This window comes from Hypanus sabinus, chromosome 8 (assembly GCF_030144855.1).
Source record: "Hypanus sabinus isolate sHypSab1 chromosome 8, sHypSab1.hap1, whole genome shotgun sequence".
NCBI classification, from domain to species: domain Eukaryota; kingdom Metazoa; phylum Chordata; class Chondrichthyes; order Myliobatiformes; family Dasyatidae; genus Hypanus; species Hypanus sabinus.
The window spans coordinates 166,252,616-166,273,956 of NC_082713.1; the positions used below are offsets into that span (position 1 = coordinate 166,252,616).

The 21,341-nt window shown below is 41.6% G+C and overlaps 1 protein-coding gene across 4 annotated transcripts in view; it reads left to right on the plus strand.

The window, feature by feature from the left end:
- Nucleotides 1-21,341, plus strand: part of ptprb (protein tyrosine phosphatase receptor type b) — a 103,959-nt gene that overhangs the window by 42,720 nt on the left and 39,898 nt on the right. For all 4 annotated transcript variants that reach the window (XM_059978443.1, XM_059978444.1, XM_059978445.1 and 1 more), the window contains 12 exons: nt 674-952; nt 2,187-2,444; nt 4,401-4,664; nt 6,067-6,336; nt 8,216-8,476; nt 9,301-9,567; nt 10,870-11,133; nt 12,133-12,396; nt 14,944-15,201; nt 16,439-16,702; nt 18,996-19,268; nt 20,916-21,179. In XM_059978443.1, the coding sequence (XP_059834426.1) occupies nt 674-952; nt 2,187-2,444; nt 4,401-4,664; nt 6,067-6,336; nt 8,216-8,476; nt 9,301-9,567; nt 10,870-11,133; nt 12,133-12,396; nt 14,944-15,201; nt 16,439-16,702; nt 18,996-19,268; nt 20,916-21,179 (3,186 nt within the window). The remainder of the gene's footprint in view (nt 1-673; nt 953-2,186; nt 2,445-4,400; nt 4,665-6,066; nt 6,337-8,215; nt 8,477-9,300; nt 9,568-10,869; nt 11,134-12,132; nt 12,397-14,943; nt 15,202-16,438; nt 16,703-18,995; nt 19,269-20,915; nt 21,180-21,341) is intronic.

A 21,341-nucleotide genomic window follows, 5' to 3' on the forward strand; every position in this document is an offset into this window, starting at 1 on the left:
AATGTTTTGATCTATCCTTGAAATGTAACTACCAGATAGACTGAACGCAACGTACCTTGAACCAAGAACAGGTTATTACCCAGATTCCTCAATGTCATCCCCCACCTCACAATTATCTTTCACCTTATTGTCTACCTCCACTGCTCCTTCTCTGGAGCTGTTATACTTTATTCTCCACTCTGTTATCATTTTACCTTGTGCTGCCTCAATATATGAATTGATCTGTATGCAAGACAGGGTTTTCATTGTGCATGTGACAAATAATAAACCATTTCCAATTCTCCCCCCCCCCCATTTTCAGAACGAGGAAAAAAACTTGGAAATAATTGATCAGAAAGGAAGAGATAGGAACAAACAAACGTGGTTTCAAGTTATCATTTATTGTTATTAACCACAAACAGCTAAACGAAACATTGGTCCTCTGGGATCAAGGTGCAAAACGCAGTACATATAGTTTAGTCACACACAACACATATAGTTACAATAAAGCACAATACAGTCTTAAAATTAAGTTAGCACAAGTCCCTGGTTGATAGTGCATGGTATGTTGTGCTGGAACCATGTTTCTGAAAGAACAAGCCGACAGCAGTCCATCATTTTATGCTTGGTCAACAAGAGGTGTTTAATTTTTTTCAGATCTTTAACCCCATCTTGATTTTCTAAAACATTTTAGATCCAAAGCCACCCCAAAGCTTCCAAGTGAACAGAAGTGGAACAAGTTCTACCCATCTCCAGGTTTCTTGGACTCCATCACCCGGAAAAGTCGACGTGTATGAGGTTAGGTTATTTGGGGAAAGCAGTGGAGAAACTCAGATTCTCCACATCCCAGGGAGCTCCCAGAGGAAAGAAGCCACTTTTTCATCTCTGATACCAGGCACTAGGTACAGCATCACCATAAGTGCCCTCTCTGGAAATAGGAGACGTGATGGACCAGAGATCTTTGGATCTACCTGTAAGTGCCAACCCCATCGAAACAAAGGTGTTGTGGATTTATGTGCGGAATCAAATTCAGAAGTTTGTTAAATGGGTGCAAATTCACATATAAGTTTTGGGTATTTTCCAGTTCAGGTTTTAAATAGAACATGAAGACTATACGGAATATAGCACACCCAAGTGCCCCGTTGACCTGTTGTGGAATAAAAGGCTCCATAGGGATTCAACCAAGATAGAATAGGCAAATGGTCAAAGTGTTAGGTGTTCACCTTGGCACTCCTCAGCTACTGGGATCACTTGTTGAAGAAACAGGGTACTGCAATCCTTCATTTTTCACCAAACTATTTAATTTGGACACAGCATAGAACTGCCTACTCGTCAATTCATAAGACCATAATATATAGGAGCAGAATTAGGCCATTTAGCCCATCAAGTCTGCTACGTCATTTCATCATGGCTGATCCATTTTTCCTCTCAGCCCCAATCTCCTGCCTTCTCCTTGTATTCCTTTGGGCCCTGACCAATCAAGAATCTATCAACCTCTGCCATAAATATACCCAAACACTTGGCCTTCACAGCCAAGGCAACAAATTCCACAGATTCACCACTCTCTAGCCAACAATTTTTTTTATTATTAATAGAGATGCACCCACTCATTGACTGTTGGAATCCATGGACAACTGTCTTTGGTGAAGCAGGATATCGCCCCATAATGGTTTGCAGATTCAGGCCACGCTTGTTCTCCCCAACAAATTTAAACCACAACAAATGTCACAACATTTGCCAGTAATATTAATTCTGATTCTGATTTCTAGTTACTATCTTGGTGACATGGGAATACGTGACCTCCCTAAAACACACAATTTGTCTTCTGGAATCTTGCCATCTTCCAAATGCAAACTCAGTATTCATCTCCAAAAGCCCATTACCTCAGTTCCTAATGGCTATGTTAATAAGGCAGGATGCAAAACCAAAACACCGCAGGTGTTGGAAAGCTGAAACAGAAGTCAGAAAAGTGCAGGAATTATTCAGCAGGTCAGACAGCATGTAGAAGAAAAGCAGTGTTAAAGCGTCACGCAGGTCTGAAACAATAACTATGTTTCTATCGCTGTAGATGCTGTCCGACCTATTGAGTAATTCCAGCCAGTATTTTAATTTACACATGAGAGTATATCTTTTCTAATGTGCAATTGCCAGCAGTTTATCAAAAGTGGACCAATGCAACCAAATGTATTTATCCTCAATCTCTCCAGATCCATCTAAGGTGAAGGATGTTGAGATTACCAGCAAGTCCGACAGTCTCGCCATAGTATGGATCCCTGGCCCCGGGAAGGTGGACAACTTCAGACTGTCGCTGGGATACAAAGGGAATGTAGTTCAGAAGTACACGGTCTCAAATGTGACAAACAGCCACACTTTCATTGGGTTAACAGCCGGGAGACTCTACAATCTAACCATGACTAGTGTGTCGGGAGAGCTAGAAGATTTCATCTCCAAGTCCGTCCAGACAGGTAACTGAAGAAATGCCTGTATATGTTATTTATTTGACATCGCCATCACATGGAGAATTTCGAACAGGCAGGGGGATGAACGAGTCTTGCAGCAACTTAAAATGAACGTAGCATGTACTGCAGGCGTATTACTTCTCACTGTGGAGAACGCAGTCCTTTATTGTAATTCGTGTGTTGCTGTTATTTTAAGAACTTTAAGTCTGAACAAATTTATTACCTTATTTTAAAAAAGTGAGTATGCTCAGTGCTCGTAAGTGGCTACTAAACACTTGTGTGATTATTGTCCAATGCGGTTTAGCAGAATGCCTGGAAGATTTAATGGTTTGGTCAGCAATAGCAGGGCTGCATGGAGCCAATCAACATGCACACACAATTCTGAAGGAACTCAACAGGTCAGGCAGCATCTACGGAAATGAATAAACAGTTTGCATTTTGGGGGGAGCCCCTTCGGGACACGAAGAAAGCGCTCAGCCTGAAATGTCAACTGTTTATTCATTTCCATAGATGCTGCCTGACCTGCTGAGTTCCTCCAGCAGGCCAGCATTTTGTGTGTGTTTCCAGCAAATGCAGACTTTCTCATGTTAATGAATTAACCAGCTGTGGATCTCAAGTAAAACCTTGAACTAAAGATACAATTCTATCATAGCTGAACTGCAGCTGTGGCCCAAAATCAGCTGCTGGCCTGCATCGAATGATCATTGAACCAAATACAACTTGTACCACTGTTTGCATCTAATGCTCTAAATTCGCCAACAGCCAAAACAAGAGTCCAAACCACTTAATGTCATTCCAGCAATTAAATTCCTTGGTGTTAACATTATCAGATCTGTCCTGGGATCAGCACAAGTGTTATCATAAAGAAGGCACAACAGCACTTTTACTTTCTTAGAAGTTTGCATAGATTAGGCACGTCACTAAAACCTTTGACGAACTTCTATAAATGCAGTGTGCAGAGTATCCTAACTGGCGGCTTTGTGGCCTGGTATGGAGATGCCAATGCCCAGGAATGGATAAGACTACCGAACGTGGTAAATACAGTCCAGTCCAATATAGGCAACACCTATTTCTATTATTTTCCTCTTCCCTGTAAAAGTCTTTAAGAAAACGAACCCAAAGTCTGGTGACATGTACACAAGCGATTCTGTAGACACTGCAAGTCCAGAGTAACACACACAAAATGCTGGCAGAACTCAGCAGGTCAGGCAGAATCTATAGAAAAGAGTAAACAGTTGATGTTTTGGTCCAAAATGTCAGTTCTTTATTCCTCTCCATAGATGCTGCCTGACCCGACAAGCATATGGTAATGTATATTTGCTCTACTTAGATAATGAGTTTATTTGAACGCTTCTAAAGCTTTGAATTCTTGTGCTAATGATTGCATGGGAGTTTTGAAATACTGTCAGATTTCACTTTCATTACTTTCTTTGTGTACAATATGATTTTGATTTGGATAATTCTCCTGTTAAGTACAATTCCACCTTTAACCTGGTCTATTTTTGTACCTGCTCCATAAGTCCTCTGAGTTGCCAAATCAAGCAGAAATGTTTCCTTTCTGATAACAACTTTGTTTAACTTGAGCAAAAACCCAAATATTTTTGCTGACTCTCCTCAGCCCATCACATAAGGCTGAAACTGCGCTCTCTGGATTAGAACCAGATTATTTTAATAACTAGGTTGTTAACGGGAATCTTCTCAATCAGAACTATTCGCTAATAGGGGAAGTATGAAATGTGGCCTCTATGAAGTCTAGCACATTTGTAATAGGAGCCATTAGAAGGTTTTATTTTTAAACTTAGAAGGTAAGTGCTTATAATTCATGAACTACGAGCCAGAAACTCTAATTAGAATGCAATTTGCAGATTATTAACTGCACAACGTATGCACTACTTTCCAATTATGTATCCTTACTTTACTGTATCTAAGTAAATGCTGAAATAGTTCTTCTCATGATTCCAGCCCCAGCAAAGGCAACTCCTGTGTTGGTGTCCAATAACGGCAGCCTGAACAGTCTCCTGGTCTCCTGGAAGAGAGCCATGGGAGATGTGGACTCGTATACTGTTTCACTGTCTTTTGATGGATCAGTGCTAGAAACCAAGAGTTTACAGCCAAGTGCACAAGAAACTGTCTTTCAAGGGTTAATGTCAGGCCAGTTGTATAACATTACCATCGTCACCAACAGAGGAAACCAGAAGGCAGTGACTACCAGTAGTGGCAGAACAGGTAAGATCCTTAGAGGCTTGTGACAAACCAGGCATAATAATAGCAAGATGGGGAATTATTTACCATGTTAGAAAGATAAATTGCAAAGAACTAAAGAAAATGCTTTTCTCTGCTGCTGCTTAAGCATTGCTGGGCTCTGGGCACTGTTGGAAATGCTACCTTAAACTGCACATCTCTCATCGTCCTTGAGAAGAAGTGATGGGAATTCTTGTTGAATCAGCAATTGAAATGAAGCGATGGTGGGGAAGGGTCCTGCCAGGATTTTGACCCCATGGTGACATATCTGTAGCTCTGTTTCTGAATGGTTTTTGAATTGTTGGTGTTCCCTTATGTTTTGTAACTTCAAAACATTAATTCAGAGAAAAACACAGGAGTCCAGAATCCAGAATAATTCTGTCTTTGCTTTTAATTGAGGTGGGCACATATCACATGGTAATCTGATGATGTATGCAATTAACTTATTTTTACATATAACCCGTAATTAGTCATTTAAACAAACAAGAATGCTTAATCAAACAAGATTACTCATATTGTTGAAATATTAAATACACAACTTCCAGTTGCTACTCTCACCCTCCTCCACACACACAGAATGCTGGGGGGGTGGGCTCAGCAGGTCAGGCAGTATCTATGGGAAGGCCCTTCGTCGGGGCTCATGTTCTCGCGTTTGTGATTCTCATCCGTCTGGTTGCTGGGTGTCGTGTGTTTGAGAAGCTTTAGTAAGGCTCTGCAGAGTACCCATTAGACTCTACACTCTGCAGCCACAGCAGCTTAACTACCTGGGAAGTGACTGTTACATTTGTGAACGTGGGTTTCAATCAGGTCGCTTGAATATTGTTGCTGCTACAGTGCAGAGTGTTCTACCACACTTCCCCTTTTATTTTTTTTTATTTCTAAACAGCACAGAATAGGCCCTCTGGCCCTACAAGCCGCATCACCCAGCAATCCCCCGATTTAATCTGAGCCCAATCACGGGACAATTTACAATAACCAACCGGTATGTCTTTGGACTGGGGGTGGTCACAGGGAGAATGTACAACCTCCTTACAGGCATCGGCAGGAATTGAACCAGGGTCACCTGTACTGTAAAGCATTGTGTGAAGCATTACACTGTTGTGCCACCCTGTGGTAAATGTAAATGTTGCCTATCTGCTGAACATCTCAAACACTTTCTGTTGCTATGGTATTAAAATGCAGGATCTGATGAAATTCTCTTTCTCTCTGCCCTAAATTGTCCATCATTGTTCAGTATCTGCACGATGTCTTGAGAAGAACCTCGGGCATAATACAAAAGTACCTATTCCCACATTTTTGTTAAAATTGTAAAGAAGATAATATTTGACTAATTGACGATTCAGTAATGAAATTAAACGTTGACTGCAGATGGTTCCTTTCTTTGCAGTTCCTGGTCGCGCGTCAAACTTGGTAATGACAAGCAATGGCTCCACAAATTCTTTGAGAGTGAGCTGGCTGCCCCCTGCTGGATACTGGGAGAGTTACTTCATTCAGCTCTTCAACCAGTCCTCCGTTGTGCTGAATACATCACTGGACAAGCGCGTCAGAGAATATGAGATCAGGGACATAGGGCTTATCCCAGGGCGACAGTACGAGGTTGTGATCATCGTGAGGAGTGGAATGTTACAAAGCAAGGCATACTGCAGCGCGAGAACTGGTAGGAAACATACGATATAGAAAGTGTAAAGATTAACTCAGATCTTTTACATAATGTTGGAATGACTTGCTTCACCCTCTCAAGTACTGACTGATCCACTGAGTTCTTCAGCTGGTGATCTATTGTTCCAGATTCCAGCATTAAAGGAAGTCTGTATCCAGGCTTAATGGAAGATAGTGTAGGATTAGAATCATCGCACAGAAAAGTTTATTCCCCCATGGAGCCCAATTAAGAAGCAATCTGAAAGGGTTGAACTAACAAGGTATCGTCACTGTAAAGACAACTGAAGAGATTAAAATCACTCAGTTCATTCTATCAATGTAAGCCGATTGTTAAGGACACCTGCCGTCCATCCCACAAACCCTTCGACCTCCTCCCGTCAAAGGTTTAAAAGGTTCAAAGGTTCATTTATTATTAAGGTTGTATGCAGTATACAACTCTGAGATTTGTCTTCTCCAGACAGCCACAAAACAAAGAAAACCATGGAAGTCATTCAAAGTAAAACATCAACCCCCATACCCCTGCACAAAAAGACTAACAAATCACCGGCAACAAGTCCCCAAACCCCCTCTCACACAAAAAAATGGCAGAGTATACCTGACAAGGACTTGGACTTGGTAGGCTTCTTTAGCCCAGGCTGAATCACCCAGTATGACAGCGCCAGAACTGTTATACTGCTGTATATTTAACTATAGGGTGTGTATGCCCTATTTGTCAGTTTGTATATTGACAGAATGTTTTTATATTATCTGTTAATATTATTGTGTTAACATTTATATGCTGTGTGTGACTGTATGTACTGTGTTTTGTACTTTGGTCCCAGAGGAACATTGTTTCATTTAGCTGAATACATTCGTACAAATGAATGACAATGATCTTTAATTTGGTGTTGGAATTTTAAATGATGTTATTCTAAGGCTACATCCACACTACGCCGGATAAATCCATAACCGAAGCTTTTTCTCTTCGTTTTTACCCTCCATCCACACTAAAACAGCGTTTTCATCCCCCGAAACCGGAGCTTTTCAGAAACGCTTTCCAGGGTGGGTATTTTTGAATACGCTGCTCAGGCAGATCAATGTGGACGGGGTAACCGGAGACTTTTAAAAACACTGTCGGACGGCAGCGCACTATTTCATTGTTTTCTTGAACGCAACCTAACAATTTCAGAACAGACAGCAAAGAGACTGAAGCCAGAAGAGTTAGAAATGTACTCACCAAATACTTTGTCCAATAACTTACTGAATAAATAAGTATACTCACTTTGTCCTGTTTTCTGTCCTTGCTCATATGAAGGTGGTTTACCTATTTATGCAAGTACGTCTCTGACAGTAGATGTGTAACAGCCTAATGTAACATTGTATGGAACTACAAGATAACACTGATGCAGACATGTTTTACACATTTAACAAGGTGCTTTATTAGTGGAACAGAGTTAGTCAGTTTTTCAATGTTTGTCGTCAGCCGGGTCAATCTGTCCGTGAACTCCCTGTCAGTTGCTGCCATACGCTCCAGTATTTGCTTTTTTTTAGTTTCAAGTTCTCCTGCGCGAAAGCCAACAGTCGTCCGTTGTTTTAAGTTTTTCTTGTCTGTAACTACACAAACATGCAGTTTTACGGCAAGATTCGACACCAAACATGTTGCTTGTTTTGGGTAGATGTGTCCTGCGAGATTCGCCAAAATCTCTGTTTCAGTGTGTATAGAGATATTTTCAAAAACACATAGTGTGGATGCCTATCGTTTTTATGCAAAACCGGCATTTTCAAAATTATCCGGTCTAGTGTGGATGTAGCCTGAGATTCCATTTCACTATTGGACATTTCAAGTTTTGGCTGCTTTAAAAAAGTGAGAACTTTTCATTTCAACATTTATTATTCAGCACCTCAGGCAGTCCATGATCTGCGAATCAAGCATGTGGATGAATCCGCACTTGCTGTATCATGGAGAACACCTGTGACTGAACTGGACAGGTACCTTGTATCATTAAAGGACACAGGGAAAACCACGATAAATACCAGTTTGGACAAAGATGCCAAAGAGTGGAGTTTTTCTGGCCTGGTGCCTGGACGGAAGTACACCATTACCGTAACCACCATCAGTGGCGATTTGCAAAAGTCTGCTTCAGTGGATGCAAGGACAGGTAATGTGGGATTGCTTCCTTATTGCTGCCTCTTAATAATTATCCAAGTTGTGTTAGTTTTGAAAATATAATTGAGTTTCAAACAGTGTTTCACCTGCTTCTCATATTTTGTGAAGCAAGTTGAGCGTGTAATACTTCCTGGCCAATGTTAATCTCTCTGCAACATCACTGTAACAGATCTTCTGCTCATTGTCACCTTGCTCTTTACAGCCCATCTGTGGACAGATTGGTTGCCATATTCACTAAAGTGACTGAAACACAAGGTCCTGGTTTGCAGTCCCTTTGACTGGGCAGGTTTCTCCTCTTTGTTGGAGGCTACCTCGATGGATCTGAGGTGTTGATCCTCCACTCTGAGAATGGACCAGCATTTCAGAGCAGGAATGGGGATAGGAGTTAAAGTGGTTGGCCATCAGGAAACACGAGGAAATCTGCAGATGCTGGAAATTCAAACAACGCACTCAAAATGCTGGTGGAACACAGCGGGCCAGGCAGCATCTATAAGGAGGATCACTGTCGACGTTTCGGGTCCTGACGAAGGGTCTCGGCCTGAAACGTCGACAGTGCTTCTCCTTATAGATGCTCCCTGGCCTGCTGTGTTCCACCAGCATTTTGTGTGTGTTGTTTGGCCATCAGGAAACTCTGCTTTTGGCGGATGGAGCAGAGGTGCACAACAACACTATTACTGCTGTTACCTTGAACTACCTCAATGCCCTGTAGTAAGGATTGATCTGTATGGAAGTTTTCCACCGCACCTTGGCACCAGTGACAGTAATAAAACTGCTTACTTGGTTCATTTTATAACATTTTTAATTTCTTTGTTGCAGTTCCTGCTCAGGTGTCAAAACTCCATGTGACAAACCAGGGCACAACCAACAGTTTACACACCAGCTGGACCAGGGCCAATGGAGACATTGAGAGTTACCAAATCCATCTCATTCACGAAAACATTGTCATCAAGAATGAAAGCGTTTCAAGCAAAACCAATCAATACCTGTTCCATTCTCTGAAGCCTGGAGGGCTGTACTCCGTCGTCGTCACCACCATCAGTGGCGGCGTCCCCTCAAGGCAATCCTTAGCTGAAGAGCGAACGGGTAAGAACAGCATTGGAAAGTGGAATTAAATACATTCTCCCTCTTAGTTTTAGTGCTTAATTTAGTGCACTTTATGGAGCTCAAAAACATAGTTCAGAGGTTTCCAAATGTTATAGAACTTGTGAAGTATACAAGGTAAATAGGGGCATCAATCATATGTCTGCTCTCTAGTAGAGCTATCCATCTACTCTCCTTCCTCACGGTCCAGTGAACAATTACATTCATGTACAAACACAGAGGTTCTGCAGATACCGGAAACCCGGAGTAACACACACAGAATTCTGGAGCAAACACCAGGAAACCTGCAGATGCTGGAAATTCAAACAACAACAACACACACAAAATGCTGGTGGAACGCAGCAGGCCAGGCAGTATCTATAGGGAGAAGCGCTGTTGACGTTTCGGGCCTAGACCCTTCGTCAGAAAATTCTGGAGGTACTCAGCTGGTCAGACAGCATCTGTGATGGGGAGGGGCGGGGATAAACAGTCAACATTTCTTCCCCCTTCCTCAGGACTGGAAAGAAAGAGGGAAGAAGCCAGAATAAGGAGGTTGGGGGGGGGGGGGGGTGGGGAGGATCACAAGCTGATAAGTGATGTGAGATCAGGTGATGGGGATTTTGGTTGGAGAGGGAGGATTAAGCAAGAAGATGGCTGAAAAAGACAAAGGGCTGGAGAAGAAGGAATCTTGTAGGAAAGGACACTGGACCCTGGGAGAAAGGGAAGGAGGAGAGGCTTCAAAGGGAGGTGATGAGTATGGGAGATGAGAAGAGAAGAGAAGATGGGACAGAAGAGTGTTCTATGGGAGAAAGAGAGAGAGAATAGAAAGCAGAGGGGCTTTCAATCACTCTTCCAAATCTTTTTTGAATTATTAAATCCTACACTGACTTTCTAATAGGTGATCTGGCACTGGTTCAAGATGAAATTGTTCTAGTTAGTGAAACAACTTCCTATTTGCCTGCTGAGATATTTACTCCACTGGGTAACATCTATCCGAATTCACTGGATCCTGTATAGCAGGGGTCCCCAACCATTTAATGCCATGGACTAAGGCCATTAAGCAAAGGACCCATGGGCCCAAGATTGGGAACCCCTGTAGATTATACAATTGCAAACTAAATGGTTTTAAGTTCAATATTTATTTAATAAACACAAGTGATTGCATGCCAACTTACTGTGGTTCATTTTGACAACATGAAAATTCCGAGTCCCAGTTACAAATGGGAATTACAACAGTACTTAAAATGCAAAATACATAATGAGTTAACTGTAATATTATTGACAATTGTTTTCTCTTGTCCTCAGTTCCTTCAAGTGTGCCCAGTGTGAGGGTGAGTAACCATGACCGCAATGACTACCTGATGGTGTCCTGGCTGCCAGCGTCCGGGGATGTGGACAGTTACCTTGTCACCCTGTCACACAATGAAAAAGTAGTCCAGTCACACGCCGTGCCTGCGAGTACCCTTGAAGCTCCATTCAGGTCACTTACCCCTGGAAGACTGTACAATGTGACTGTGACCACCAGAAGCGGGAATTATGAAAACTATACTGTTACTCACGAGAGGACAAGTACGTCGTTATTCTTGTGCTTCAAGTATTGATGGTCTATGTGCTGCCTGCCTAGGAAATCTCTTGCTGCGTTAATATTAATGGGCACACTTGGGCTGTCATTGTGAAATATGGGAGGAAGATTTTCAACATTTTCAGGGCTGGCCTCGGTATTCATGACTGTTCTTTATTTTCCCTTGACAAAATGTTGGTCTTTGTAACATTTTCAGATTGTAGTGTCATTGACAAGCCAAGTGATGTGAATAGTAACCCCATCCTCTCGTTACTATTTCCCTCCCAACACCATCCCATCTCAACCCCAAGATTCATCTGTGTCACACCCTTTGAGTCTTAAAGTTGTGCAGTGCAGAAACAAGCCCTCCTGCTTGTGGTATCTCTGTATACAAAAACCTACCTTAATACCATATCCTTCCCCCATCCCTTCTCTCCCCACCGTCCCTTCTTCCCCCCATCCCTTCTCCCCCCGTCCCTTCTCTCTCCACCGTCCATTCTCCCCACCCGCCCCCCCCCGTCCCGCTGGGTGGCGCAATAATATCAGCTCTGGACTCCGGAGCAAATGTTCCCGAGTTCGAATCCAAGTCAGGTTGAGCGTCGAGCTAGTAACTCAGCCTCGTAAAAACAAGAATAGCTTGCTATGGAAACACCATCATGACAGTGCCCCGATAACTCCACTGCTGAGTTAAGGGCTGTTCTTCTTCTTTTCCCCCTCTTCCCTTTCTTCCCCCTCCCCCCCCCAGTGAAGGGCCTTCTTCACTGTCCAGAAGTGGCAAACCATTTCTGCGGAAAAAATGACCAAGGACACTCATGGTTATAGCGAGACCGCGATCGCCCACGTCATACGACACAGCTCATAGCAAACAAACAGGCAATATCGTGCTATGCTTGTATCGACAGTTCACAACAATATATACTGTTACGTAATACACGATTGCTACATTCATCTGACAATCCAGTAAACGCTCATTACAATGACCTTTTGTCATCGTCTGTTTTATACAGAGCCTTCGGCTGTTCAAAGTGTCACAGTGAGCAACTCTGGAAAGAGCGACTACCTGAAAGTCTTGTGGCTGGATGCGTCGGGAGATTTTGACTGTTACATAGTAACTATCAAGAACAGCTACAACTACAGCAAAAGCTTAACAGTCCCCAAGTCCGAGAACGAATGCATTTTTTTGAACTTAATTCCAGGGCGACTTTACAGCATCACTGTTAGCACCAAGAGCGGGAAATATGAAACTCACCATCTTGCAACCGGAACAACATGTAAGCTGTGATAAATGGAAAATCTCAGTTTGAAAGAATATTACATTCTTATTTGGAACTCATCAACTTGTGCAGCAGCATTAATGTGATGAAGCGGTCTTAGATAAAGGAGAATTATCAAACAAAATTTGATGGTATGCTTCGGGATATTAAGGCAGAGAGGTTGTTGTTGAGAAACTTTGAAGAAAGGTAAGGAGGTTTGGATTGGGTCATGGTAGGTCAAACACAAATGGTGGAAGAACTGAGCAAGAGTGAAAGAAGAGGGTGCTCATTAAGTCAGACCTAGCAAGACAAGATTGCACACTGGTTGTCCACCCTGTTGGGTGTGATCTTTCATTGACTCTAATATGGCTATTGGATTTATAGACTATTCTTTCAAGAAATAAATCTCAGGTTTGTATATGGTAAATTGTATGTACTTTGATAATAAATTTACTTTGAACCTTGAAGATTGCCTTGCGGGATTTTGGGGCTAGGGGTGTTACTGATACAGAAATAGTGAGATTTTAAAACAAGGAGGATAATTTTTAAATAGATGGGATTGGATCCCATGTAAAGTCAGCCAGAAATGTGGTAGTACACAAGTTAGGAAAGTGGTATCCATAATCTGGGTGACTCTGGGTAACATTTAACAGTCATGTAAACTTTGGGGCCACTTTATTAGGTACACCTGCTCATTAATGCAAATATCTAATCAGCCAATCATGTGGCAGCAACTGAATGCATAAAAGCATGCAGACATGGTCAAGAGGTTCATTTGTTGTTGAGACCAGACATCAGAATGGGGAAGAAATGTGATCTAAGTGACTTTGACTGTTTGATTGTTAGTGCCAAATGGGGTGGTTTGAGTATCTCAGAAGTGATTGATCTCCTGGGATTTTCACACATAACAGTCTCTAGACTTTACACGAAATAGTATAAAAAACAAAAAAAAAATTCAGTCAGGGTCAGTTCTATAGGGGGAGAAATACCTTGTTAATCAGAGAGGTCAGAGGTGAAGGGCCAGATCAACTCAAACTGACAGAAAGGCAAGAGTAACTCAAATAACCACACTTTAGAGCAATGGTGTGCAGAAGAGCATCTCTGAAGTGGATTGGCTACAGCAGCAAAAGACCACAAACGTATCACTTTATTAGTTGCAGGAGATGCTCTGAGTGTATAATATATAGCAATATAGTTAACTGTCTATTTTATAGTTATATAATATATACAGTTTTATATAATAATTTACTATATAGTTTTTAAAGTTATGTTGACATTTGGGTATTTAATTTTGCATGTGGTATTAAACTATATTTGTTTTTGAAGAGGGAAGTAGAGATTAGAAAGTCTGTGGAATTGAGAGCTATGTGGAACTGGCAGGGAGGAGGAGTTGACGCCTGGGTCTAATCAGCCATGTTCATAAAGAATGGCTGGGCTGACTTTCTACAAGGGGGCCGGGTGACCTACTCTTGCTCCTCTTTTCCTGTATTTTCCTTTTGTTCATATATGGAAGATCAATGGCACATTGTAGTGAGAAATATTTCTTGTAGCAAAATGCTAATAGAAAGTTGTCTTTGGCCAATGCATTAAATAGAAGAAAAATACTCAGTTTCTTTACTTTTTTGTAAACTAGCATTACCAATGAAATGGTGGATTTAAAAAAAGCACTATCAGCACTTTTTTTTTGAGTTTCTAATGTGCTCAGGAACCTACTTTGGAATTGACTGTGATGAAAAGTAAATAATTGGACTATCTACTGCTCAATAACCATGTTCTGTCTTTACTTAAATCCCCTTTTGCACAAGCTTACAGAAAATGGTTTTATCAGCTGTGTTGATAAAACACTCAGAACAGTGAATTTCTTCTAAAGGCAGTTTGTTAAGCCACAGAAATGCTGTTGTGTTTTTTTTTGCTTTCTTCCTACTACTTAAACTTTTTTTTCAGTGTGAAACTACTCTGCACTAGCTGTCAATCACCACCTTATTAATAGTATGGCCCTCTGTCAACTGTCTCGGAGGGAAGTGGTCAAGTGTGAATCAACTTTGCTTGATGTTGTGGTGTTCTTTGAACCTGGTAAACAACTTGCAGACGTTTCATCAGCAGCCGAGGTGATATCCTCATCCACACTGGGATGAAATGTCTGCAAGCTTATAACCCAGTTCAGCAGATGCCACAATATCAAATGCCTGAACCTGAGATTCAATAATTCACCACCATACTAATTAACTTTGTATTAAGAAAGTGGAAGATGTTTCCTAAGCACTTCTTCCCATAGTTTGGTTATTGCTATTGGCTTGCCACTTGCAAGACCTAATGTCTATAAATGACCAAATGTGTGTTTTCACTTTATGTACTTATTCCTTAAGTACACTATTTATTCCATAGTGCATTATACTGAATCTCCAGCCACTTAGCCTTGTGCGTTCTTGGTGCTTGGTATCAATATTTTTGTCACTGCTGAATTATCTTTGAATCTGCCTTATCCTTCTTTGTATGAGAAATTGTCAAATTGTGTTACCAGATCTAATATAATTGCATAACTAAATCCTGTGTTTCTCCGACTAGTTCCAGCAGCCGTTGGGTCCCTGACTGTGGCTGACAGAAGTACCGACACTCTGAATGTTACCTGGGAAGCAGCTGCTGGAAATGTGGATCGCTATGAAGTCCAGCTTCTCTTCAATGACATGAACGTTTTCCTCCCAATAACACTGAGCAACACGGCACACCAGTTTACTTCCTTAACTCCCGGGCGCCTCTACAAAATCTTAGTCTCGACCTGGATTGGGAACCTACAGCGTGCTGCCTTCATTGAGGGGCGTACGGGTAGGAATGGCATGGCCTTTGTTTATTCTTCTTTTTGGGCCCTTAGCTCCCAGCAGTGCATAGGCAACTGATGACTTCCCGTTACTGTGTGTTAGTATTAATCAAACCTAATTCTGATTCAATCAAATGCATTGTTAACATGTAGATTAACAGTCGAGCATCATATTTTAGATTTTAAAACACAGAGTAGAAATTTGTCATAGATCACCTTCACTAAATGTTTCAATATATTTCTTTGTATGTTTGTACTCTATTTTAGTAGACTCAATGCACTCACGACAAATCGTCATTAGGACGGCAGGGTAATACAGTCAATATAGCTGGTGCCTGACAGCTCCAGCAGTCCCAGTTCAGTCCTGATCTCCGTTGCTGTTCTGATGGAGTTTCTATGTACTGTTTCTGCTTCCTCCACATGCTCTCATTTCCACCCACATGGCAAAACAACTTGCATGTTGGTCATAGCAGCTGCTCGAGCAAACCGCTGCTAGACAGCAAGCACGGAGAAGTTAACCTGGTGTGACACTCCTTTAATCCAAACCAATGATAACGGTCAAAGTCGAAGAAATGTGTTTGATCCTTTATTGAGCAACGAACAAACAAATAATCCTAAAGCAAAAAAAAGTAATGAAACTAAAACTAGTGATATTTAGCAAAGTAATGAAACTAAAACTAGTGATATTTAGCACAATTAAGTGATATTCTACAGATTTCTGCAGGTGTTCCGTGGAGAGCGTTGTAATGGCTACATCGCTGTCTGGTAATGTGGGGGGGAGGGGGAACTACTGCACAGAATTGAAAAAACATACAAACTTCATCAGAACAGCAATGGACGTCAGGACTGACTGTACATTTGCTAATAAAGGATTGAATAAAGGGTTTCAAGGACATTATTTTGGAGTTACCATTGGAGCTGTGGGTACATCACACAAGTATAACAGTCTGCGCGGTCGCAGGCAAGCAGAAATTGTTTTGTTTTGATTTTGGATTAGTTGTGCCACTACAGGTTACTAGGTACTTGATGGGTGGAGTAGACTCTGTGAGCCAAAGGACCTATTTCTGTGTCATACGACTATGACTTTATCACATGTTTATCAAATTTTTACTCCAAGATGTCTGTAAAATTTAATTTATTCTGCAGCAATGTCCATCTATTTGTCTATAAAATTTGATAAGTGATCATACTTGGCAGCCATGAACATAGCTACTAATTTTGCTGTGGATTTGCATCTTTCTGCAGTGCCCAGTGCAGTTAAGAGCATCCATATTACTAACACTGGAGTGACGAAGGGCCTGAAGGTGAATTGGGCTCCTGGAGAAGGTGATGTGGACAACTATACTGTGTTTTTATCACACAAGGGCCGTCAGATTTCTTTTCGCTCTGTTCCTAAACACGTGCATGAGCATACCTTCTACGACCTGGAGCCAGGAGAGCTGTACCACATATTAGTTCAGTCAAACAGTGGCATCTTTCATAATAATTCAACAGCATTTGGACGTACTGGTAAGCCTCACTTAAATGTTCTATATTTAGTATTGCTAACAACGGCCAATAAAATGATATTATTCATTCTTTATGTTGTGTTATGATTAATGCTGTGTTGACATCGGTAATAAAATGGCAGCCTTATTGTAGAAGAGGAAGACCATAAGACATGGGGCGGAAAAAAGGCCATACGGCCCATCAAGTCTCATCCGCCATTCCATCATGGCTGATTTACTTCCCCTCTCAACTCCATTCTCCTATCTCTTCCCTGTAACCTTTGATTCCCTTATGAATTAAGTACCTATCAGGCCCTGCTTTAAATATACCCAATGATTTGGCCTCCACAGCCTTAGGATTTGTACCGTGAGGGTCAGGAAGAGTTACTGCTCCTCTTGAGTAACTCACTTGCCCCATTACTGAAATGTTCCTACAACCAATGATCTCTCTTTAAGAACTCTTTATCTCATAATTTCATGTTCTCATTATTTATTACTATTTATTTATATTTTCACTTGCACAGTTTGTCGTCTTCTGTACTCTGGTTGATCTTTCATTGACCTACTATAGTTACTATTTTATAGTTTGGCTGAGTATGCCCACAAGGAAATGAATCCCAAGTTTATATATGGTAACTTATATGTACTTTGATAATAAAATTTACTGTGAACTTTGAATGTCCTTCTGTGGCGGTGAATTCCACAGATTCACCAGCCTCTAGCTAAAGAAAATCCTCCTCTTCTCTGTTCTAAATGGATGTCCTTGTATTATGAGACGTGCACTCTGGTCTTAGACTCTCCTAGATCTATATAAAGTTCCAGCTGACTACATAATTCATGGAAGAGATGGATAGTATAGGAGTATAGGCATTGACATTAAAGAAAAAGAATGCAAAGTCCTATGAATGATAAACATTGAGAAAGGGGACATAACAAAATAGATAAATTAGTAGGCCAGGGTGCAATGTATCCTAAGCTCTAAATCAGCGGTTCCCAGCCTTTTTTAAACACAAGAAAGTTTGCAGATGCTGGAAGTCCAAAGCAATACACTCAGATTTCTGGAGGAACTCAGCGAGTTAGGCAGCATCTAGGGAAATGAACAGTCGACAATTTGGGCCAAGACCCCTCCTTGGGACTGAGAAAGAAGGGAGAAGACACCAGAATAAAAAGCTGGGGGAAGGGAAGGAGTCTAGCTAGATGGTGATAGGTGAAGCCAGGTGAGTGGGAAAGGTAAAGGAATGGAGAAGAAAGAATCTGATAGGAGAGGAGAGAGGACCATAGGAGAAGGGGGAGGAGGAGGGGACCCAGGGGGAAGTAATATGCAGGTGAGAAGGGAGGGGTGAAATTTGTTTACCAGAAGGATCCATCAGTATTCATGCCATTAGTTTGGAGGGTATCAGTTTGGAATTTAAGGTGTTGTTCCTGCATCCTCTTGGCACAACCTTTTTTATGCCATGGACCAATACCATGAAGCAAGGTATCTGTGGACCCCAGGTTGGGAACCCCTGCTGTAAATGAAGTAAAGAAGAAAATAGTGCAGACTCCAGCTGTAATATCCAGCACTGTTTGGCTAATTTCCATTACATCTATAAATATATCTATCATGTCCTTATAATAGCAAAATGCTTCAATTATCTCTCAACTCTGAACACGGCGTTGCTCCTTACTCTCAATATTAATGTAGTTGTGATCAGAGCCAGGCAGACAATCTGTGAAGAGTATTGATAATGACTGGGATCACCCGTCTTGTAAAGAAGCTGACCAGTAGAAGGCAATGGCAAACCGCTTCTGCAGAAAAATATGCCAAGAACCATTGTGGTCATGGAAAGACCGTGATCACCCACATCATACACCATGAAGATGATGATAATGATAGTTGTCGTTGTTATGTTCTGTAACTTCAAAAAAAAATTAAACTAATTCAAAAGAAAACATGGAAGTCCAGGAATATGGGTCTAGTTCGTTCTTCACTTTTAAATGAGGCATGCATATATCACATGGTAGTGTGTTGATGTATGCAATTAACATATTTTTACATATAATTAATTATTTAGACATGCACAAATGTTATTGCTATATTTCTACACTATTCCTGGTTGGCGAGACTGTAACGAAACCCAGTTTCCCTCGGGATCAATAAAGTATATATATATATACACACACACACACACTCACACTCAAACATTATTGGAATACCAAATACGCAACAGTGATGTGGCACTGTGCCATTTTATTATAAAACAATATGTTAATTTTTCATAGATAATATCCAATCTGATCAACTGAATCTTTTTGTTATCATTACCGTGTTCCAGTTCCTGCCTCAGTCACAGACTTGTCAGTTGACAACAAGCACACAATGCGTACCTTGGCAGTGTCTTGGCAGCCAGCCGCTGGTATTAAAGAGGCATACACTCTGCAACTCCTGAATGAACAAGGCACTCAGATGTTCTCGAATGAGTCTGTCCCAGCTTCCAGCAGGGGATACAAGTTCAATGACCTGACTCCTGGCAAGAAGTACAAAATCCGTGTCTTCACTCTAAGTGGAGGCTTGTACAGCATTGGAACAGATCGTGAGGGGCGAACAGGTAAAGGAGATGATAGATGACAAGTATTTTACTCTAACAGAGTCTTTACAGAGTTGTGAAACTTATCAAGTGTTTGGCAAAATGCACTCTGTCAATTTTCTTTTAGATGTTTAAAACATACATGTGACACATTGAATTCAACCTTAATGGCCAGAAAGTCATAACTGGGTCACTGTCTTCAAAATATTGCAGTGTGCCACCAGTCCTCGCTTACTTACTGCCTCCATCTCTGGCGGTGTTCAGGGCTCCCTTTAGCAAGTCAGTAGCTTCCTCTCGGTTTTCAACTCTGTTCGTCATGCAAGTCCCAGGTGAAGACTCAGAAATACCTTCACACTCAGGTGCAGAAGGATTCTTCATTACTGTTTCTGTAGTTTTGTTGGCCCTGAGCTGAACCCCCTAAACCTGGAGGACTGGTGGACCACTCTTAGTCTGGCCTCAAATCACAAGCAAGAGAAAATCTGCAGATGCTGGAAATTCGAGCAACACATACAAAATGCTGGAGGAACTCAACAGGCCAGGCAGCATCTATGGAAAAAAGTACTGGCCTGCTGAGTTCCTCCAGCATTTTGTGTGTGTTGCCTAGTCTGGCCTCTACCCTTTGACCTGTTTGGCACGGGTGACCCTACCGAGAGCCAAAGCATAAAGCCCAGACTCCGGCCGACATAGCTGTCTGGGTCAATGAGGCACGCAAGCCTTCAAACCCAATGACAAGGTTGTGGTCGTCTTGGAGGGTGCTACCAGTGTCTTCTTGTAAATTTACATCGTACATCCTCTAAGTTTCAGCATGCATTTATTAGAGCAAAGAAAACTAGGAGAATTGGGAACAGAGCAATATTTCTATTGGTGAACTGTGAAAAGCGGTTTTCAGCCTGCTACATCTGCAAGTGAAGTGTCGCACTCACATCTGTGCTTCCTGTTGATTATACAAAGCCACAGATAGTGAAAGTGTAGAAAAGGAAGTGAAAGCAAGAAATATTTCACACATTATACACCTGCAGCTCAATAATGAGCTTCTCTTTATTATTAAAAACCATTTTGTCAATTTAATCGAGTTTCCAAAAACAGTAGGTGTTTTAAACATGGGCTACAGCACTTCAGAAGTACTTTTAAATGTTAGATTCGGTTATATGTAAAGTGAAAGCCTTTTTTAAATTGGGTCAGTATGGTAGTGTAGTGGTTACTGGACCAGCGACCAGGGTTCAATTTCTGCCGCTGCCTGTAAGGAGTTTCCACGTTGCCCCTGTGACCGCGTGGGTTTCCTCCGGGTGCTCTGGTTTCCTCCCACAGTCCAAAGACGTACTGTTTGGTTGGTCAATTGGTCATTGTAAATTGTACTGTGATTAGGCTAGGGTTAAATTGGGGATTGCAGGGCAGTGCGGCTGGAAGGGCCTGTTCTGTGTTCTATCTCAATAAAAGATAAATATATATAAAATATTCTTGACTGTATCTCAATAAATAAATATAAACTAAGTTTCAGGGGGAGCAATGCCCTGGGGCCTAGCATAGATCAGTGGGCCAAATAGTCTGCTCCTCTTTCATTAATGAATCTAAAAGACAAATTTGCAGCATCATTGCATCATCATGGTCTGATTCAACGATTTTATTGTGAATTTGTGCCGCAGCTGCTCATTCTGCTTTGCCGTTCAGTTCCAGCTGCAGTCACACACCTGGCTTTGCACGGGAGAAGCACAGACAGCCTGTCATTCCGCTGGACCAAAGCAGAGGGGGAATTTGACTCTTACGAGATATTTCTCTACAATTCAGACAAGACACTGCACGACCGGAAATCCGGCATCCAGAGCCTCGAAGAATGCTCCTTCCAGAACCTGACGCCAGGCAAGATGTACAAGCTTGTGATAGTCACTCACAGTGGGAGTTTGACAAATGAATCCTCTCTCTTTGGAAGGACAGGTAAAGCAGTATGATCAGCTATACCTTCATGACCTCCTCCAATACATTTAACCCAGTCCCCATTTACAATGATTTTTTAACCCCAACACCCAGACACACTCCAATATAATTATTCTTTATTGCTTGAATAAGCTTGCTGCAGGGTGTAATTCATTGGGTTGG